This window comes from Thamnophis sirtalis, unplaced genomic scaffold, assembly GCF_051295495.1.
Source record: "Thamnophis sirtalis isolate CommonGarterSnake01/CBP01778 unplaced genomic scaffold, rThaSir2_p1.2 scaffold_11, whole genome shotgun sequence".
Classification (NCBI taxonomy): Eukaryota; Metazoa; Chordata; class Lepidosauria; order Squamata; family Natricidae; genus Thamnophis; species Thamnophis sirtalis.
The window spans coordinates 70137195-70159883 of record NW_028261391.1 but is presented as its reverse complement, the minus strand read 5'-3'; the positions used below and the strand labels follow the sequence as shown (position 1 = coordinate 70159883).

Below are 22689 nucleotides of genomic sequence, written 5' to 3'. Positions count from 1 at the left end.
ATAAGCACTTGGCCTTATTTTCGGGGAGGACTTATTATTTTTGAGGTGCAGGAGGCAGCGAGTGTGGTCACCTCATGGCTGCTGCTGTGTTGCAATATTTTCAGGAAGGTCTTATTATCCAGGGAGGTCTTATTTTCAGGGAAACAGGGTAGTTCTGGACATTTGATGGGAAGAGACTGCTCCTGTTCTTTTTTATTTACACAACTCTTATATATACAGGTCTTGGTGTATTCGGGCCTTTTCTCGTGTAAGATTGAGAGTATCTTGGTGAAGTTTTGATGCGGTCCCACTTGCCATCTTCAGGCTGGTGCCTCCGGCTTTGTGCTTGTGCGAGCAAAGTGTGATCAGAGCTGCCATCTTTCTATAAATATTGGTGGGGGTGTGTGGAGTTCTGGCTTTGTTGCTGTAAGCGGATTGGTTGGCTGTGTTGCTACATCTTGATTAGTTGATGGAGTTGATGTATGCAGGTTAGTCAGCTGTTTCGTAACATCCTGTGTGGCTGAGGTGCTAGCTGTGTACCCATTAGTCTTTTGTGTTGTAACGACCTGGGTAATGGGCTGTGTGATGACATCCTAAGCTCTCGTGTAATGATATCCTGAGTCCTTGTACTGCAACATCCTGGGAGGTTGGCTGCATTGTAACATCCTTAGTCTTTGTGTTTAACCTCGTCGAAACGTCGCCAAGATTCTCTCAATCTTACATGTGAAAATACCCGAATACACCAAATACACCACGGGTGCATACCTGTACCCATGAAAATTTACAAAAAAAAATATAAATATAAATACAAATACACACACACACGTCTGGTGCTGGGGAAAGAGAACACACGCTAAGAAAAATCCTGTGATAGTCAAGTCCAATGACAATTTCTCGAATGGACAATAACCAAATTAGCAAATCGCTAGGGGCAAATCTATTCAGAGAAATGTAGAGCTTTTCAGGTAGAGAATGTATCCCTGTGGTTTTTTTAAAAGCTGACATTTCTGGACCTCAGGGCTTCTGCAATAGGAATGATTCTAAAGGCAATGTGACAATTTGACAGTATCTTGCCTGCAACCTTTTAGCATGTGAAAGACCTGCCGCTGCTAAGGATGCAGGCATGAAAGAATTTCAACTTCACTTTCAAGAGGAAATCAAAACGCACTGCTAGCAATTTTGCTTAACCTCCTGAAAAAGTGTGCTTGCTATAAATGTGGCAGTCTGGATCCCCTCTTTTTCCATTTAAAAACTCTCAACATAATAGAAAACTACCCATGGTTTTCAAACATCAGGAAAGTAATTAGTTCTAATGCAGAACTAGGGGAAGGAGGCAGCGACAAACTCCTTATGAGAAACTTTCCCAAAAGGACTGCAGGGACCTGCAGAGGGTTTGACTAGAGTATTTCCAAGAATCAGACACGATGGAACAAAATGGGGAAAAAAAAGCTAGGCTCAAGATAACAGCTGTTAAATACAATTAGTCCTTGACTTATGCGCATAATTGAACCCAAAATTTCTCTTGCTAAGTGAGACATTAGTTGAGTTTTGCCTCATTTTATTATCTTTTTCACCGCAGTTGCCAAGTGAATCACTGCAGTTGTTAAGTTGGTAACATGGTTGTTAAGCTAACTTGGCTTCCCCATTGACTTTGCTTCTGAGACGGTTAGAAGACGCTGCAATCGTCTTAAATAGGAGTCGGTGTGAATTTTGCTCAAGTGGCCATGGAGGTGGCTGAAGCAGTTTTAAGTGTGAGAAAGGGTCATAAGTCACTTTTGCCATTCTAAATTCGAACCATCACTAAATAAACTGTTGTAAGTTGCAGATTACCCGTATCTGCCAAATGGGTTTATTGTGACCAGACCTATATGGCATTCTATGGAACTGAACTATAAATAAATAGAAAATAAAGAGAGAAGCAATGGTTTATATTGTATAACAAATAGGTATTCAATATATTATTCAATACAGAGAATGAGGGAGTTGGAAGGGCTGTTCTGATCATTCAGTCCAGCTCTCTGCTCAAGACAAGAATTGAATTTAAAGTATCCAGCCTCTGTTCAAGTGCTGGTCATGCGCGCATGTGCGCTGGGGTCACGCATTGCTTTATGGGCGTGGCCACCACAGCTCTTGTGATCAGCTACAATTTTCTTATTTATTAAGAAAGGTTTTGTACACTCTATATACATATGCTTTATTTTTCCTAATTGAAGAACTATGTACCACGTTAACCTTCATATTGGGAAACATTCATATCCCCCCCCCAAATCATTAATAAAAATGAAGAAGAATGGTTGAAAAATACTAGAACAACTTTGAGGCCGCAAGAGTTCGTCTGTTAAATTAGCAAACAATTTCTCCATCAATCATGGTTTATACTGTAAGTTTTAAAGCGAATCATTTTTCCTCTTTGCTGAAGCTTAACAAAATTAGCATTTAGGATGAGAAATAACTGAATTGCATTAAAGAGTAATGGCATAGGATAGCAACTATAGATTTCTTCTTTAGCTTAGAATGGATGGATATTATACAACTATTAGTACTGGTGCAACTACTAACAACATTATTACTCTTACAGTCTGGATACCAAATTCTTGGAAATCAGTTCAGCTCAACTCATAATTAGCAGTAGCTGTTCTTTGTTTTTCAAACTTCATCTCCGCCACGTTGTTTTCCTAACTTTTGCCTACAAATGCAGGATCTACTTTTTTTCTTTTCTCAGATTAACAGTGCGGGGATTCATGGGGTGCAACAGGAATGGACCAACTAACTTCCCAGTTGAGCTGTCATGGGCTAAGGGACTGACTGGCCCAAAGTCACCCAGCTGAGTTTCATGCTTAAAATGAGACAAGAACTCACGGTTTCCTGATTTCCAGCCTGCAGCCTTAACCAGAAGACTAACCTGGCTGTTAAGTTCCAGCACAAAGATGTATAGAAACAAGGTTCAACTTGTCATCAAGGAGGAGATGCGAAATGGCGCTTACCTTTCCTCTTGGCCTGGGCTATGATATCCGCAGCGCCTCTGCTCATAACCTTCGTGACATACAAGGGGCAATTGGCTTGTTTTGCGATAGTGATAGCACGATACACGGCCTCCGTTTCAACCTTGGAAAAGATGGATAATCAGATACCTGTCTCAAAGTGACTCTTTCATCCAGACCTGCATGGTTAAAAGAATCACTGGAATCCAATCTTTTTATTCCAATTTTTACTCACGGGAAATTGGCAGTTCCAGAAAAAAAATGGGAAAATTAGCGTTACGGCTTTTGATTTTAGAAATTGTGAACAATTCAGTTACGCATTAGTGATTTCAGGTTGAAGCTCAGTATTAAACAACTGGGAATTGCAAACCTTCATAGTCGAGGAATACATGCTATTAAAAAGAACAGGATTAGGATCACTGCCACTCAGAAAAATTTAAATCAGATTTTTTCCCCCATTATAGGTAATCCTCAGGTTATAATCATAACTGTGCCCAGAATTACAGTTATAAGACATTCTGGTTGTTAAGCAGGTTACATGCATTATTTTATGGCCTATTTTGCAGCAGTCATTAAGTGAATCACTGCAGTCATTAAGCGAATCTATTGTCTACAATTGGTATATTTTGCAGGAAAGTAGAAATAAATGCCAATTTCGGGGGGGGGGGGAAAGTGCTGTAAGGTGTCTGAGGAATGTTATTAATGGCTATAAATGAGGACCAGTTGCCAAGAACTCAAAATGCAACCTGATGATGGGGGGAGGGGCAGTTGTAACTTTGAACCAGAGTCTTAAGTAGCTCTGAGGGGGTCTGTTGTAACTTTGAATGATCACTAAGAGACCGAACGTAAGTCAAGGACTTCCTGTATTTCTCTGTGCCATTTAGAACATTTTCTTTTTAACAACCTATGAACTAGTTATCAAAGTATCTTACGAAAAACATTTTTTTTACTAATTTTTCCCTTTTAAATTATGTTTCTGTTTTAGGACAAAAGGTGTATAGTTTGATCAAATTCTGAAATCTTCGTGTTTTCTAATCCAAACTTAGAATAAAAGGATTGAGATCCTAAATCAGGGGCCTTCCACTGAGGTGAATGTATTCTTTGAACTGTCCATGGTTCTGTCATCAATGGAAGATTTTAATTCACTGTGCACAAATTCCTGTGACTCCAAAGAACAGCCCACATTGGATTATATCATGTGAGGAATCAGAGAAAATGCAGTGCTTAGCTCAGGAAATGTGGAATACATTTGGCATATACAATTTGCAGCAAAAAATAAATCCTGTTCTAAAATCAAGCACACATGTAAAATTATTCAGTTTTTCCTGAAATTTATCAGTGCAAAAAGAGAATAATGTAGTGCCCTGTAATTTCATTTGAGACATTCTTAATGCAAGAAAAATAATGTTTCAGGAAAATATTAGGCAAGATTCATTTTCTGTGAAATGCTAACATTTCATAATGTTGCATAAATGTGCCTGGGGTACATTTAAATATAGCATAGTATAGTTTTTATTGTCATTGTACAAAATAAATACAACAATATCTGTATCTTCATGCATCAAAGTGTTTTTTATTTCTTTCTTTGTAGCCTTCTTGAAAACATGAAAATGTGTGAAATTTGCAAATGAACCAATTTTGGGGGTGGGCTTTTGGAAATTAAGCTAATTTTGTGGAACAATACATTTATTTCTATGAAACAAGTTAATATTACCTCTTCTGGGTGGCTGAGGACATGACCTTCTGGACCTGTAATCCCCAATTCCAGGAGTCTTTTTTGCTCCTAAATCAATCAACAAACACCGGGAGAATGATAATAACAAGATGTACAGATATGATATCTCAAGTAAAAAGTAAAACTTTGTAAAATCTTCACTTTTTGAAATATCCTCTCCTGGCTGGATGCTCTCTAGATAAATATTGTGTTTCCCCGAAACTCTGACATGTCCTGATAATAAGGCCCCGCCATATTTTTCATGTGGGGAAAAATATAAGCCCCCTGGACAACCTCCCACTCCAGCCAGGCACAGCGCCACTCACCAACCTAGCAATATCCCGAAGGCGCCAAGGAGTCGCAGGAGTCGGGGGAGGGGGGGCAAAGGCCCTCACATTGCTTGCCGCCTTTGGGATACGCTAGGTTGGTGAGCGGTGCTTTGCCCAGCTGGAGTGGGAGGTTGCCAGGCGGCTGCTCTCACGAGCAGCTGCCCGGGAACCCACCTTTCCAGCCGGGCAAAACGCCACTCATCGACCCAGAAATATCCCAAAGGCACTAAGCCCGTGGCGCTCTACCCAGCTGGAAAGGGAGGTTGTGCGAGAGCCTGTTCCGCCCAAGCTCATGTGCTTCCCAGCCTCAACATGCCCTGGTCCAGCTTTCTCTGCAGGGCCAGGGTGCCGGTGCGCTCCGAGCATAACCAGCTTCCAAACTCCGGAGATCTGCTGCCGAGTCTTCTGGCAGTGGCCGCTCTGGGACTACGTTCTATGGTTGTGGGCTGGCTTCCGTAAGACTCTCTCTCCCACCAGAGTCTTCCAATAGCCAGCCCACAACCATAGAGTGTAGTCCCAGAGCGGCCACTGCCGGAAGACTCTGCAGCGAATCTCTGGAGTTTGGAAGCCAGTTATGCTCAGACCGCTGCGGCGGCGCCAACACCGGTGCCCTGGCCCTACAGAGAGAGCTGGGCCAGGGCATGTTGAGCCTGGGAGGCACACGAGCTGGGGGCGGAAGAGGCGCTTGTGCAACCTCCCTTTCCAGCTGGGCAGAGGGACACGCGGCTTAGTGCCTTTGGGATATTACTGGGTCGGTGAGTGGCGCTCTGCCTGACTAGAAAGGGGGGTTGTTGGGCAGCTGCTCGTGAGCGTGGTCACCTCATGGCTGCTGCGTTGCACTGCTGCGACAGTGCAACACAGCCGTTTGCCCCCGAGGCTGTGCCCGGCTCTTTGGGCGCCCGCTCACAAGAGAGCAGCCACCCGGCAACCCAAACCACCCCCCAATAATAAGGCCCAAGCAACATTTGGGGGAGGGGTCAAAAGAAAATAAGACCCTGTCTTATTTTTGAGGAAACATGGTAGATTACAACTGCTAACTCCCAGTCTGTATCTATCCATAACTCTGTCTGTCTGTCTGTCTGTCTGTCTGTATCTATCTATCACGTGCATCTCCCACATGTGTCCTACCCCCACACATGCATGGCAGAGACCCAAAAACCAGCTGGCTGGTGGGAGGCGTATGTGCATGCGCAACAGATCTGAGCTGGGGCAATGGCTCTACATGCCGCCTGGGGCACCCATGCCATAGGTTCCCCATCACAGCCCTGGGGTAACTCTATGACTGATCTACTAAATCTAAATACATTCTGTTTTACAATATATGCAAACAAGATACTTTTGAGAAATCTTCGTGACGGCTTTTAAAGGAAATGGATACATCTGTGCCTATCTGAGACTTTAGCGGCTGGGGAATTCTGGAAGTTAAAATCTATCCATCTTAAACGGGCCAAGTTTGAAAAACACTCCCTTACGAGTTGGTTTCCTTTTGGAAAAGAGATGATTTGGACAGCTCCTTTTAAAATAATAATTCAACATTTACTCCAAGTTGATTAATTATAAGTAACTTTCTGATTTTTTAAACATCTTTGTTTAATATTGATTTCATTTATCTCATTTATGAAAACCCTTACGGATACTAATATTGGTCAAAAAACTGCACTCTTCACAATTCTGCCATATAGAAGGTTTGACCTGCAGAGTGTCCTACTATTAAGCACCAAATCATATTATGGTGAAGAATTAGGAGAGATATATCAGCTGAAATTTCCCCATCAATTATGAATCTCTTAAGGTTTAAAGTTGGTTATCTCCATCTAGAACGAAGGGGGATGGGTGCAGCTTTTGAACTCCTTATTTTTAGCATATCCAACCCTGAAATTCAGGAAGGAGCTGAAGAGGAGGGATGCGAACATGTCACAAATGATTCAGAAGAAATCCTTTGGACCTGGCACAAGGGCGACACTTCTGTCGTCCATTAAAACAGCCTACCATTTTGCCTGCTTCTGTACAAGCTTGGTAAGAAACACGGCTCCCTTAAGGCTTCCCTTCAGTGATTCTTAAAGCGTGGAGAGGGCTTAATGAATAGCAGAGACATGTGGTGCTTGGTGAGGCCTGAAACCTCCATCCAAATCACTGTCAAACTGTAAATAGCCCTAGAGGAAAAAAATGGGCTTCATTTGACACGCACCCATGTGGGATGATGTCATGCCTTAAAGAATAGATGGGGCTATTAGCATGTAAGGTTTGGCCATATTTTTGAAGCTCATCTAGTCCAGGGGTGTCAAACTCAAGATTGGTTGGCCAGATTCGGCCCACAGGGCCACTCTGGAAACAGTGGAGGACCGGCCCACGGTGCCTCTGCCAGTGAAAATGGATCTCGGGAGGCCTGCGTGCTTCCTTCCCAGGCTCCAGGTTCCATTTTTGCTGGCAGACGGCTTCAGGAGAGAGTCATGGCCAAAAACGGAGCCTCGGGTGATGTGGACTCCCCACCCACTGGGGTGAAACACAACCCTGATGTTGCCCTCAATGAAATTGAGTTTGATACCCCTCATCTAGTTCATCTCTCATCTTCAATCTAATGCAGTGTTTCTCAACCTTGGCATCTTGGACATGTGTGGAGTTCAAATTCCATCATTCTGGGAGCTGAAGTCCACACCATCTTCAGGTTGCCAAGGTAAAAAAAAACAACACTGGAAATTCCCCAGCCTTCTGGGGGCCCAAGATACTGACTTTTGTTTTCTTAGGAAAATGGCATTGTCTAAAGGCAATAGATGGGCGGATGCCAAGTTGCAGATCTTGGGTGATTATTTGGGGGAACTAGCCTCAAAAGTAGCACAGCATTGTAAAAACTGAGAATCAAATTATAAGTCTATGGATTGGATTTTATTCCCTTCCTTTCCTTTTTATAACGCAAGGGGGGGGGAAGTATAGCAGAGGGAGGCCGCTTCAGGCTAATTTTCAAATGACATGAAAACAGACTCAGGGCACATATAAAAATGCAGGAATGACAATCAATCAGAAGGTGGGGCAAAATGTGTATCCAGAGAATAGTTGATGTAAGCAAAAGCTCTGCAAATACTTGTAGTCAATCAGCAGAGAACTGAGATCAAGGCTTGCCACAGAAGTATGTCAGCGATACCTTAAGGCCATTGTCTTCTCCCTACTACGGATGAGAAGGGGAGCCTCTGCTATAACTTTAGCTCTGAACCAACCTATCAGCTGCCCTAAAGCTGTTGAGGGGATTCCAGTGATGAAACGTCTGTGCTTTTGTCTGCCACGTCCATATTATAGGAGTGGTCAGGCTCAGCATAAGGGAATGAGAACAAAGAACATGTAAAAGAGGAAAGCCAGAAACTCATGAATCCTAGTTTTCTTATGAAGTTTCCATAAGTGCCATAACATTTGCTGGCATTCATGTAGTTACCTACAAGAATGTAGGTAAAGCTACTCTTCTGATTTTCAGGAATGGACACCCAGGGCATGTGTTTCTTACCTATTTTGGGAAAGACTTTGGCCTCTATAAATGGCAATGTGACATATTAGGTTGCTATATGGCCCAGATTTAACGATAAGCTCAACAATTCATTCCATGAAAGTATATACAGGTAATCATTAACCTATGACCATTAAATGGGACTGGAAGTCATTGTAGTCATAAGTGGAGTCAGACCTGACTTTACAACAATTCTTACAGTGGTTGTTAAATGACTCACCCAGTCATTAAGTAGACAATAGAACTGTTAATCAAAGCCAGTTTCCCCAATGTGCTTTTTGTTGGAATTCAGCAAGATGGTCACAGATGGTGATCATGTGGCCATAGGGCATAAATGCAAGCTAGTTGCCAATTCCTTAAACCAAAAGTGAGCAAAAAACTGCCCACTTTTTGCTCATTTTTTTCCCTCCCCAGCCCCCAGGAGCACTCTGGAAGCCTCCTAAAGGTCATGCAGGCCCTTTTTTTGACAAAAACCAGGGGTGTTTTCATGAAAAATGGGCTGTTTTGGGGAGGTCTGCAGAGTGCAAAAACTATTTTTTTATTTGCCTCTTCAAAATCTTGGTGCAACTTATACTCCAGTGCTCTTATACTCTGAAAAATACGGTACGTGGAACTTTGGTTTTCATTAATTGGGGAGAATTATAATTAGATCCTTTAATCAGTATAATCAGTATAATCTAGTGTTCTTTTCCTTCACTGTATTGCCACTATTCAAGGTAGACTTTTTCTATTTCATGACAGTAAGCAAAATAAGAAGTATAAATAATATCATCTGCGACATTAATATGCAACTCCCTATCACATCCCAAAATATAACACGGCTAATTGAAATAATTACCGACCTAATATATGCTAATGAGCACTGACCTTGGTAATGTGTGTATTTATCAGACAAATAATATCTAAAGCAACAGACTTCTTTAGGAATTCAGTTGAACATGTGGGAAGCTTTCAATTAAAAACTTAATAATACTAGTCAGGTCTTGCCAACTGCAGGAAACAGTAGAATTAAGAAACGGAAATGCATCTTATTTCCTTTTTAAACTACAAATGTCTATACCATGGTGAACATTTTTCCTACCTCATCAATGATGTCTCCATTTTCTGCATGAACTTGGGCAATGGCACCCATTTCGCGAATAAGGCTGAATATTTCATACATCTGCCAGGAAAGAGAGAGGGGGAAAAACAAGTCTTAAAATGTAATAGTTTACATTTCTGTACTGCAATGTCATTAAAACTGGTGTGCTTCCATTATCTTTAATTACCTGAGCATCAGTGCATTGCAGTTTGTCTTTGTAGGACATGAAAACAAGGAAAGAGTTCACACCTTAAGAAAAACAAAAGTGAATTATTGATTGCAACTGAAATAAAAACAACAGTTTTTAGGTTACAAAGCTTGGCTATCTATATTCAGATGATAAAACCATAAGACTTTATTTAAAAAAAACAATGAAACAGAATCAATGCTCATGGTTATGTTTCTAATCATGAAATTGTTTACTTAGAAGTAAATCCACACTGGCAATTTAGTTATTATTGGTACTGCTACAATAGAATTTGTATTTATATAATAGAATGATATTTATATGCGTGCAAATAATTTCAGCTTTCTTGCAGCAATCATTCCACCAACTGTAACAGGGAAAACAGTATATTTGGGTTTTCCCTGGAAGATGCTCACCAGAAGAGTTTCTAAGAAAATCTGTTAGTTGAGATAATCTGGGTTAAATGATAGCCAAAGTCGACCTCTGAATTCCATAACCAAATCAACCAAAGCAGATTTTCTTCACCCAACTTCAGAACTGGCCTTGAGCATTCCAGCAGCAACATAACCACTTATGCATCGTCATGTTTTCTGAAGAAGCTTCACTCAGAAAAATGGCTTATTTTTTTTAAAAAAATATTATTGGCCAAATGATATAATAAAGAAGCATTCAAGTTACAATCTGGTGGTACTCTGATAAGAGTTTAGGACACCCCAAAATACATCATATTCCTTTCTTCAACCTTACGGGGGAAAATCTGATACAAGCTACCAGGGGTGAAATGCTCTCAAGTCCGCTACCGGTTCACTTAGCGCACAAGCGCACCGCAGGTGCTAAGAAGCCTTTTCTGAGTCTACGAAGGTTAGTAGAACAGCCTCAGGGGGAAACAGCTGTGCCGTGTGATTTAGATTCACTAGAAAGCAGGATTTCCTACTTTCTATCGAATATAAATCACACAGCACAGCTGATTGTCACGCAGCTGATCATTGGAACTTTTTAAAAAAAAAACTTTTTAAAGAGTCTTCCTCAATCTGATGTTCTTCAGATGCGGCTTCAGAGGACAACCCCCACTACCACATATCACGGGGAGCATATCCCTCTGTCTATTTTGCTTGAGATACTATTTGCAGGTAGAAATCCACAAGAGCCACAGTTCCTGCTCACTTGAACTGTCCAGATCTTTCTCACCTTTGTCTTTCACGAGAGCTTCCAGTTCTTCTTTTATGCTCTCATGCCAACGTGTGATGTCAACATGCAGAGAATAGTCACAGCAGGCTTTACTATCTGCGTTCTCCTTCCACTGGTCGTAGGCAGTCAGGAGGTTCGTTCCAGATTCAGGGAAGACGTGATCAACTTGAGAAACAAAAACACATTTATTTAAAAGTAAGGATTGAATTGCCCAGAATCTGATGAATGCTTTTCACTTCATAAAGCACCCCGAAACTTTGAAATACAGATAAATATATTCAGAATAATCTAAATGCATTGATGATATGTGGGTATCAGAATTCTTCTGTAATTTTTAGAAAAACACAACTGCAGAAACATTGAAGAATTACAATGACATGAGAACAAGAGCATTTAATTCTGCTGTGCGGAATTATTGAAAGGTTTTTTTTTTAAATGAACAAATAGAATCATTGTTCTCTGCAGGTAAGTCCTCAACTAACACAGTTTATTTAGTGACAGTTCAAAGTTACAATTGGATTTATGACTGTTTTTCATCTATGATCATTGCAGCATCCCCATGTTCATGTGACCAAAATTACACTTGCTTGGGAACTGATTCATGTTTATGACACTTTTTAGTGTCCCAAGATCAGGCGATCATCTTGTGTGATCTGACAAGCAAAGTCCATGGGGAAGCCATGTTCACTTAACAACGGTGTTACTAGCTTCAGTGATTCACTTAACGGTGGCAAGGAAAGTTGTAAAATGGGGCAAAACTGACTTAATAAATTTTTCACTTAACAACAGAAATGTTGGGCTCAATTGTAGTCCTAAGTTGAGGACTACCTGTATAGGTGCTCTATAGGTATGTGGTGATATAAATGCGTCCGCGTGCAGTATAAGGGAATTATAGTTCTTTATTATTAGTGTTGAACTTTATCTGAATTTGCTCAACTTAGAAGACAAAGAAAATCTTTACTGGCGTCAAAAACCAGAACATACAAAACTTGCTAGTGTAAAACAGGTTACAGATATATGGACAAGTGCAAATCATAAAGTTAACTGAGCATATCATATGACTGTGCATTCTGCATATAACAAAATTAAGTTATAATTAGAATATCAAAGTCACTGTTATTTGCAAGTTAAAAGTATAAATAAAGCCAGCCATAATGACTGGGAAATTTATTTAAAAGTGGGTTTATCAATTCTGAACAAAAACAGCATAAAATGGGCAATATAAATACATGTGTTTCATGATTTTTTAGTAGCTGCTTTGTTGTATGGGCAAAACCTTTACGTGAGTGATGGCCCTGGGAAGGTTATCAGATCACCCTGTCGTGGTTTTAATTCAGATCACGTGACTCCTTCACTTCAAATATATGAATAACTTGAAACATGTTGATAAGTTGGAACGCCCTCATTTGAAATGAAGAAGAAACAGTTCTTGGGCTTCCAAGTTTCCTTTATTTATTTATTTTAACAATGGGTTCCATACAATTCTATTATGGTCTGTTCTGAATAAATGAATGGTCAGCCTTGCTAGGGCTGACCAAGGAGACAATGAGAAGGAACAGGTGAGCACAGGGGCAGAACTTGGCAGGATGCCCAGTCACAGGACACACAGGGTGGCTTTGAAGGGTAGCATGAAAACTGATCTGCTACTCAGGAACAAAAAGTCTCCTCCTCCCCACCTCAATGCTGCTGGGGGCTACTTAAGAATAAGCATCACACCAAAAGCAACTTCCCAACACCAGCATTGCTTACATTCCTTGCTTTCTTCTCAGATGACTTGAACCAACCTGTGATGTCTGAACTCTTGATTGACAACTTTTGTCTACTCTTTTATTTCCAGATCTGAATGTTGTTGGGCTTCTTCCTTTCCAAAACTGCCTTTTATTTGCTGTGACTACAACTCTGGACCAGACTCTGTGAACCTTTAGCTACAGACTTCCAAACTCTGCTTCAACTCACTGATACCAATAACTTTGCACCCTGACTGACAATGACAATCACTTATTAGACGTGTCTGCTGCCCAACTCTGAGCCACTCTAGCTCACCTTTTTTCACTGTTCCCATCCCCCATCTCCTCCTACCTATTACCCTATGACTGTAACCTTGTTGCTTGAATCCTTACGATTTATACAGATTGTTTCCTAGTACGATTCGATTGCTTTCTTGTACCCCATGAATATCATTAAGTGTTGTACCTTATGATTCATGATGAATGTGTCTTTTCTGACTGAGAGCATCTGCACCAAAGACAAATTCCTTCTGTGTCTAATCGCAGTTGGCCAATACAGAATTCTATTCTAGTCTACACTTCTCATGCAAGTTTTATATGACTGCTCAGTCAAGCACCGTAGCTGTCTTGTTGGTTGTTAAGAGACGCAAATCCATCACTAAACCAGCTACACATTTGCTACCATGCGATTGTTCCCTCCAGAGCAGGAGAAGAACATGACAAAGTGACTACATACGTATCATGGTGGTTCCTCCTGCCAGAGCTGCTTTTGTGCCTTGGTAAAAGTCATCAGCAGACGTCATTCCCATCAGAGACATCTGTAATCTAGTGTGGACGTCTATTCCACCCGGCATAACTAACTGGCCATAAGCATCGACTGTTTTCACTCCTCCGGGAACGATCAGATTTTCTCCAATTTGCCTGAAAATGACATTAAAAATTATAGGGAAATAAGACTTTAAAGATATTCAGCATAACTGAAACACCCTGAAATTGATGGAACATGCTAATGATGACTTGGTCCTTCTAAATGCAATGAAAACTGGAGGTTTAATTCAGTAAATTATATTTCCGATGTTCAGAGAGTTGTTTTTAGTTACCTTTTTTATGACTAAGAGACACTTGAAACATAGAAATGTCTCACACTCACAATTATTCAGCTCTACATAAATAAAGAGAAAAAGTGACACCTTGGAGTAACATTTCTGTCAAAGTTATAGATATATTTCTTTTGAGGTGAATATGCTGCTTTTCTAAACTTTACTTTCCATATAGATATGGTAGAAAATATTGGGGAATTTGGGGTTTCAGTGGAACATCACATCAATTCACTCTATACAGATAAAATGTAAAACATTGCTGTTTCACATTCAATGAAGTGTAATCTAAACTACAAACTAATTTATTCAAAATAAAGCACCTTAAAATAAAACTATATGCAAATACCTACTAGCTTTCTCCAATCTAGGGACTTACAAATGTATCTGAACTATTAATTCTTAAGATTCCTGCCAATGGGAGTAATGGTTTGGGAAGGCTGTTATAGTTCTGCATATAAAAATACAGAATAAAAATATTTAAAATATCAACACAGACTAAAATCATGCAACTGTTTGTAGTGTAGTATACAACTTTTTGAAGCAAATATATGTAATCAAATCACCAACTTACTTAATCAAACCATCTTCCACAAAGATATCTGCATAAAATGATTGGTCGTCATTGACAATCTTCCCTCCTTTGATGAGCAAGCGGTCAGTCTAATTTAAGTAAACAAACAAAACATTTCCAAGGTAACGTCAGATGTTTCATTCAAAGGCCACAATAGGTATGTAATCAGAAACCCAATGCATGTAGAGCATAGATTGCAACACAAACACATTTTTCAAATTCTGAAACATGCATTTTATTTAAATAAAACATGCATAACAAAAGCAGTTTGTGCATCCTTGTCATTGCGATTTTGCCAGTTATAATTTGAAAAATGTTCATTTATGAATGCTAAGGATTGTACCATTAATGTGGCCAACATTTCTACTATAGTGTATGAAGAAGGACAGGCAGCTCTTAATAAAAACGGAAAGGTTTTCTATATTTTTTAGCCTTGGAAATAAGGAGGGTTGATTGTATTCTCATAAAAAGCCTTTGTTTCTCCTCTCTCCAGGCCTCTCTACCACTTCAAATGCCGCCTCCAACACAATGAGGTACAGACCAATGCAGGCTGTGGCATAGCTATAAACATGGGGCCAAAAGGGGTGTGTGTGTGTACTTCTCTAGTCAATTTCTTTTCTTTTCCCCACTAAAATGACAAGTATTTTTCTTTCATCTGATATTCTTTCTTAGATGAATACACATGTTAAAAATACCGTACTTTCTGTGTCCTCCGTTTCAATGAGCACATGGGAAATTCCATGATCTTTTCAGTAGTGACAGCTTGGGATAGGAGACGGCTGACAATTTGTGACTCTTCTGTAACCTTCACTTACCAAGCAAGATACCAATTGATAAACAGATAGACACAGGCAGCCCTAATCTCAAAAGGAACATCGTTTCCATCAAAGAAATTGAATGTTGTTATGTAAAACGAATCAATAATAGCCATTAAGCAAGGGAGAAAGCAATACAAAAAAGAAAATCATTTTATTTTAACACAACTCCAGTTTTATCACAAGCAGAAATGTATGGCTAAAATTGTCTTGTGACTCAAACTTTATTGTAGATACTTCTAAAAATACATGAGAGTTTGCCTTTGTCTTTAAAAAACCCCTATGATCACGAAGAGTTGGCACTGAATTAATTGGACATAATCAATCAACACTGCCTTCTTTATTAAACTGAGATGATGGATATAAGGCTAGTCATCATATTCCGTCTCATGGCCATATGGTCCTTAGGTCCCTAAATGCAGACTCACCCAAAAATGTAGGTGTTGAAGGTAAATAATCTGTACTTGCATTTTTCAAGGTATTAATAATCTAAAAGCCTCCTTTGCCTCTAACGTACAGGTAGTCCTCAACCTGTGACCACAATTGAGCCCAAAATTTATATGCTGAGTGAAAAATTTGTTAAATGAGTTTTGCCCCATTTTACAACTTTTCTTGCCACGTTTGTTAAGTGAATCACTGCGGTTGTTAAATTAGTAATCTGGTTTTTAAGTGAAGCTGGTTTCTCCATTGACTTTGCTTGTCAGAAGGTTGCAAAAGTATCACATGACCCAAGAACACTGCAACCGTCATAAATGTGAGTCAGCTTTCAAGCATCTGTATATAAATCACATGCAATGGTCATAAATGTGAAAAATTGTCATAAGTCACTTTTTTCAGTGACACTGTCACTTCAAACGGTCATTAAGTGAACTGTTGTAAGTTGAGGACTACCCGTAATCATAAAAGATGTGGTCTAAAACAGGTCTGTCGAACCTGTGGGTCCATGGGCCACATGCGGCCTTGCACAAGATGTAATAAAAATATAAAAACTAAAAGGAAGTTTGTTCAACTATTCTGCTTCAATTATAACCATGGGAAAACCAGATAACCCCGAGCCAACCTGTATTTGTTTAACTTCTTTTCAACTCAGATTCCAGAGCTGGTCTGCTCTGGCCCATACAATGCTAAACAAAGAAACGTTTTTAAAGAACCCCTCCTCCATCAGTTGGGATCAGGAGACCCTTTAGTCAAATGCTTACTCGTGTAAAACCTCTTATACCCCCTTAAAGCAATATTTTTCATTGAAGAGGAACAGCGGAATATTATCAAAGAAAAGAATCAATGCAGAGAGACTTAGCCAAGTTATTTAACATTAGATGGGGGACTGCAGTGGAGAGGGCATGCAGAAAGTACCACCTCTTTCTTCCATTAAAGCATTTTAAGAGTTGACAAGTTATAGGGCCATTAGAAGAAGAATGGTTCACCAGCCAAGAATAAATTGATAATGCATAAATGAATGATGATAATGCATACTTAAATTTCAACTCTATAAACCTTAAGTGGCATCAGAATACAATCAAACATATTGGCCAGGATCCAAAAATAATGGCTATGTTCACCCAGGAAAGATTAGACCAATGAATTTAATGGGGAAGAGGGGTTTGGAGCCAATGATCCCTGACCAAACTTCCAAATGAATATGCCAAGAAGTTTTGGGAATAACTATTTGAACATTGCCATGGACTCATTCTTTTCCATTCAGAATCCCATAAACCCTGATTGGTAGATTGCATGTTACTCCAGGAGGAGGTTTATTAATATCTCTGCATTTTCATTTAATCCAACCGTAATTTACTGTATGTGAGTCTGGCATATCCTTACCCACAATCTTAAAAAAATTAGCAGTGGGCCAGATATTAGAAACTTTTAGCAAAATACAGGGACAGCATTAAAAATATATTGAATAGTAGTTTTAATATCAGGCTCTTTTATATGCAGACTCATTTCTGCCACTAAGTTTCATTAAAATCATTCTTAAACTGGGAACAGGACTTCAGTCTGAGAAAAACAAAACAATGTATGCAGACTATTAACATTGAAGTGACCATAAGCATTGTGTAACTTGTTCCATAAATAGAAGTATGCAGATGTACAGTGATGCAAGTGATTTTTTGCTCCACCCACTAATGAAGAAACCGTGGCAACAGAAGAAATATGGGATGTACTAAAATTGAATCACTGATAATAGCCACCAAAACATTGATTCCTTCTGACACAACACCCTAATGTTACACCTTGTCCTTTTTGTGTATAACAACTCAATGTGTATCTTCACAAACCTACACTCAAGTCAATTATGCACAGGGTTACACTATCCTGCATTATATAGAGGTCCAATACAATATATTGGAAAATAGATATCTAGACAAATAAAAGGAGTCTGATTCAACCTTTATCTTATGATCAGCAAAACTCAGAACACAGGTAAGCCATTAGGAAGAGTCTCCAACTGAAGCCAAAAACACCATTGAGCCCTTCTGAAGTTCAGGATTATAGGGGGAATTATACCCAACAAACAAGCAAATTAAGACTTCAGATGTGTGCTACTTTCATTTGAAAAACATAACTCACCCCCCATAGGAAGTATTTTGTCACCCCCTTCCATTATTGTATTCCATATTCTCAGGTTAGATAAGGTGCCTCAACAGCCAATTCTATCCATGGGTTTTCAGTGAAGATTTTTAAAGGAGATGCATCATCACATCATCACATTGTAACGTTTATCTGTTCCAAATGTCATCGTATAGCAGGCATTGATTCCCATTTCCTAAAAATTCTTCTTTGTCTTCTGGTTTGCTTAAAGCTTTCACAATTCTGCAATGGTTCTAAAAGTGTGTGTGTGTGTGTGTGTGAGAGAGAGAGATGCGGCAGGGCTGGCCAAGGAGCCCTCCGTTCAAACAATAACAAACAGCGACAAAAAATCGTAGCGGAGAAAACTGTTTTGCAAAGAAGGCGCCTTCCCTGGACTTTTGCCTACCCAACCATCGGAAGATCTCTTACTGGCAGGTCCCCGGGACCAGAGGTTTTATCTTCCGACCTTTCCGACTCCTGCTGGAGCCCCGGGATACAACCTTTTATTGTCTTACAAAGACTCCTGATTCCCAGGCAGTTGGGGCGGCAAAACCTCCTGAAATGAAGCGGGAGACCCCAACTGAACGGGCGGAAGCAACAGAAACCCGACGAAATCAAGGAGATGCGCCGCTTCCAAGGAAAAAGGGCAAAGTATGAAAAATTCAGATCTGAAATAAGAACGGGGGGGGGGGAGGACATCCCGGCCCAAAGGAAAGCCGGGGACCCCCCAGGCGCCCCCACTGCTAGCCCAGCGGCGGCGGCGGGTTCGAGTCGGAATCTCGGGAGGCAAACCCGCTGGTCGCGGTGACCGACCCAGACTGGATCCTCCAACCCGATCTTGGGGCGCCTCTATCGGCCTCCATTCGTCTTTCACCGCTCCTGCAGCCCCGAGGGACTCCTCCGGTGAATCGGCCCCACCGCTCCTCCCGTTCCCACCCAGAGCCAAGCCCGGTGGCGGCCGAGCAGCCTCTCTCCAGCCAGCTCGGCCGGCCCGTTTCCAGGAGTTCCCCTACAGCGCTGGCCGCCAAAGAGCCGAAGGCGGGAGGCCAGGCAGGTGGCCGGACAATCGGCTCCCTCCCCAACGGGCGGGACCCTCGCTCTCCCCTCGCGGCCGCTTCCACTGCCCGCTCCCCCGGACCGAGTCACGCACAGCTCTGGGCGACGAAGCCCCCGTCCCTCCCCCGGCGCCGCACCTCCTCTGCCTCGGGGGCGCCGCAGCGAGGCCTCGTCCTAAGCCCCCCCCTTCCACCTCGCGCCCTCGGGGTCCCGCGGAAGCCGGACTCTCGGCGCCTCCCCCCCGCCCGCCCGCCCGCCCGCTCTCCCGCCTCGGCGCCCAAGGTCGGCAGGAGCTCCTCGCCCCAGAGGAAGCGGCCAAGACAGACCCCCGCGGGCGCCTCCCCTCACCGTGATCCGAGGGACGCTCTTCTTCCCCGGGTAGGAGGACATCTTCCCCTCGAGGCCTGCAGTGCGGGAAGGGGCGAAGCGGAGGCGAAGCGGCCTTGCGGAGCGAGAGCAGAAGCGGCGGCGGCGGCGATGGGCGCGTGGCGGGGGGCGTTTGCGCGCGCGGCTCCCTCCCCGCCGGGCGGATTGTTCTGGCGAGGGGAGGAGGGGGAGGGGAGGGGAAGCGGCGACGCGGCGGCTCGAGCTGCTCCGCCGGTCCGCAGCCCCTCCGAGCAGCTGCCCGATTAGCCTTCCGCCTCCGCGCCTCCCCCCTCCCCTCTCTAGACGGGCGGGCCGCTCGGCTTGTGGGGCCTCCCTCTGGGCAGACCCCGCAGATGCGGCCCCTTCCCTGGGCAACAAAGGTTCTGGGCCGCCCTCGCTTGGCAACAAAGGACACGTGGCCGAGGCCCCTCGAGGTTGCTGGCTCGGTGGCCAGGAGGCCCCGGTGCCCCGGGATCTCGGGGGCGCCCTGGCTCGGTGGGACATGGAAGAGTCCCGCTTTTGGGACGGGATGCTTCCCCCCCCCTCCTTCTCCTTCTCCTCCTCCTCCGCCCTATTTCAGGTCTGAATGTCAGACTTTGTCCTGGCAGCCAGATTTCCCCTTGGGAGGCGCATCTCCTGGATTTGGTGGGAATTCTGCTGCTTGCGCCCGTTTGTGGGAAGCGCTGTCCGGCTTTCTTTCGGGACGTTTGTTTGCCCAGGAATGGATCTTTTAATACAGTCCTTATTTCCAATTTAAAATAGAGCTGCAAGGAGCCGCGCGATGATGGAAAGCGACCTTCCGCTTGATTTCTCCCGAAGTGTTCGCCCTCCAGGAATGGATCCTTTGAAGGCAACACTTTAAAAGAGAGCGAAGTGCCAGGGACAATCTATTAGCCGAGCCCCCCTTTTCTCTTCCTGAGCATCAGCAACAACCCCCCGCGAAGATCTGGGAAGGTCCTCTCCCCCCCCTCCCCGGACACGTGTTCTTTGTTGTCAAGCCAGGCCGGCCTCTGTTCACTTGTTCCCGAGATCCTATTCCAGCATCGATCTGATTGGGGATCAGGTTTAGCCAAGAGACTCTATTCCAGCAAGAAGGAAGGTTTCGATTTATAGGGGAATGCGTTCATTTCAGATCCGGTGGAATATCCATCCCTGAATATGCGGGGAAAGTCATTTTCTCTAATTCCTCCTCCACGGACGGACCGCAAACGTCACCTTTTCCAAACGCCAGCGGACACGCGCACAGACAGGCTGCCTATTTCTATTTCCAATCGGGTGAATCCTGATCCCATCACGAATATAGGCGACCTCGCGGAATCTGTATTTCTACAGACCAGAATCGTGGTTGCTTTTTGAACCCATTGTTTTCGGAATCCCAAGTGGAAATTCTCCAGACTATTCTCCTCCTCCTCCTCCTTTCCACCCTGCCCTGCGTCCCGTCCTTTATTAACAGCCATAAATCAGGAATGGCAGAAAGGTTTCTTGGCTCCCCTTACTGCGCCCCCTCCCACCTTCGCCCAAGTTTTCTTTGCGTTCCAGTAGCCATTGAAAAGCAAATAAATTTTTTAAAAATGGGGGGGCGATTCTTGTGTCTGATCACAGCTTATCTTCGTCGAATGCTTCAGATAAAACATCCTTGCGTGGCCTATTTTCGCTTGGGTCGTGTTAATCTGGGCATTTTTTGTGCCGGTGGGGGTTTAGGGACTTTGAGAAACATAACCCGCTTGGTTAATTGAGGCTTGGACGGACTTGCACAAAGCCAGAAAGCGGGCTAATTCAGAAGGCCACTTAAAGGCGAGGCTAAAGCCGAAGGCGGGTGCGTATTGCGCCTATTCTCTTCCCGTTTAAAACTACCCGCTGTCAGTAAGTGGCGGCGCTTCTTAGTGTAGTTTGTGTAATGAAACGTCTGCAAAAAAGCAGGTTCGGAGAGCACCAAGGACTCCTTCCCTGTCGGCTCTGGTGGGAATAAATGCGACGGCTCAACCGCAACTTTATAAACGCCTCCTTGCACTGCAGCCATAGGCTTCTTCCCTAGAAAGAAATCCCTCCGGTAGCAATACGGTTTACTACTCCCCCGTCCACCCCCGAGCAGCCTCGGATTCACGCTAGTACCAACCAATCAGCCGCCAGCGCCCATTGACTTCCAAAGACAGAAGCCGCAGCGGTTGGATGGCTGAGCGGAGAGGGCTGGGGGAGGGGACGAGAGCCTACCCGTTAATTTAAATGCAAATTCTGCTCCAGAAAGGCTAAGGAGTCGAAATTCGCTCCTCTCCTCGGGATTTGCCTTGCAAAACCAACACGTGACCGATTTCTGGTCCTTCTGCGGGGCTGTAGGTGAAAGACCCCCAAAGTCCCATCAGCAGGAGCGAGGGGGTTGCGAGGGTAAAGCCACGCGCCCCGGCCCTTTAAAGAGGGGTAGCAGCGTGGCTGCTAAATCAACCATCACCCCCTTTCTGCCCTGTTTTTTTAGGTTGCTCCCACTGCAACGGCAGAGTGAAGGGAAAAGATACGGCTTTAGTTCGAAGCCTCCCTCGGATATAAGAAATGGGGCTGATATATTGTGGCTGTTCAATAGGGGGGAGGACCTGCCTTCCTTCTAGCCCGGGCCGGTGCCTACTTCGCGGACAAACGCATACCTGCCTGCCTGCAAAATGCAACCTCGGTTTAAACGATGGGACCGGTTTTGTTTTTTTAAACATTTATGGGCATGTTTCGAATGTTCTGCCATTAAATGCATCCCTGAAAAAGGGGCCGGGTCGAGGGGGATGGGGGGGGGGCGGCATATAAAAGTTAATGGGGAATCCAAAACTTTTCCTTCCTCCCGGGACAGCCGTTCCCCGCGTCTTCTTCCCTCCCTTACCTGGTGGCCACCGGTAGGCAGCTGCTCCGCCATCCCAGGTGAAGGCGGGCGGGGCTCTGGCACTGAAGTTGTGGGGAGCGCAGCGTTTGGACTCCCGCGGCTGGTTTCAGTCTGCTCTTCCGATTCGCTGGGCTGCCGGCTGGAGTCTTCGCGGTCGACCTTCCGGCTCTCTTTCCTTTTCTCACAACTGAAAGAAGCGAAGTTCAGGGTTTTGTTCTCAAAGGCGCCCTCCACGTTGCAGAACATGCCCCCGTATTTCTGCCTGGGCTTGGGGCTCCCGGCGCCCAGCGCCGCGAAGTAATCGGGGACTTCTTCCCCTTTCTTCTCCGGCTGCTGCTCCTCTCTCCGCTCGGCCATGGCTGCGGGGGAAGCAGGCCACCCTCTCGAGGCTGCTGGTGCCGGGAAATGAACTGAAGCTGGAGATTTAGGGAAGCGGGGGGGTCGCAGAAAAGCAGGGATTCGGCTTGACTTTCCCCAACGAATCACTTGGGCGATTCCTTAAGCCTGGGAGTAAAAAAAAAAAAGGGGGGGGGAACCCGGCTCTGGCTGGAGCCGGGGGTTGGCAGGGAGCTGTCCAAGATATATGGTGCTGAAAGAGACGCGTCAGAGAAGTTCATTAGAAGGACATCTCGGCGGAAGCCCACCTACGGGAGAATTTCCATTGCTGTCAG

At 43.7% G+C, this 22689-nt stretch overlaps 1 protein-coding gene across 4 annotated transcripts in view; it reads right to left on the bottom strand.

The window, feature by feature from the left end:
* DPYSL4 (dihydropyrimidinase like 4) overlaps positions 1–22410 on the bottom strand; it is a 32583-nt gene extending 10173 nt beyond the window's left edge. For 2 of the 4 annotated variants that reach the window (XR_015698088.1, XM_087726021.1), the window contains exons 1-8: positions 22019–22410; positions 14351–14439; positions 13416–13600; positions 10953–11117; positions 9765–9826; positions 9578–9658; positions 4675–4743; positions 2964–3084 (exon numbers count right to left, since the gene is read on the bottom strand). Coding sequence is in view for 3 of the 4 variants with exons in the window: in XM_087726021.1 (XP_087582147.1) it covers positions 2964–3084; positions 4675–4743; positions 9578–9658; positions 9765–9826; positions 10953–11117; positions 13416–13600; positions 14351–14439; positions 22019–22375 (1129 nt within the window). In the remaining variant the exon portion in view is untranslated. Of the gene's footprint in view, positions 1–2963; positions 3085–4674; positions 4744–9577; positions 9659–9764; positions 9827–10952; positions 11118–13415; positions 13601–14350; positions 14440–19140; positions 19288–22018 lie in introns of those variants that run through there. The other 2 variants (XM_087726019.1, XM_087726022.1) reach the window with 2 other exon arrangements.
* Positions 22411–22689: the final 279 nt, after the last annotated feature.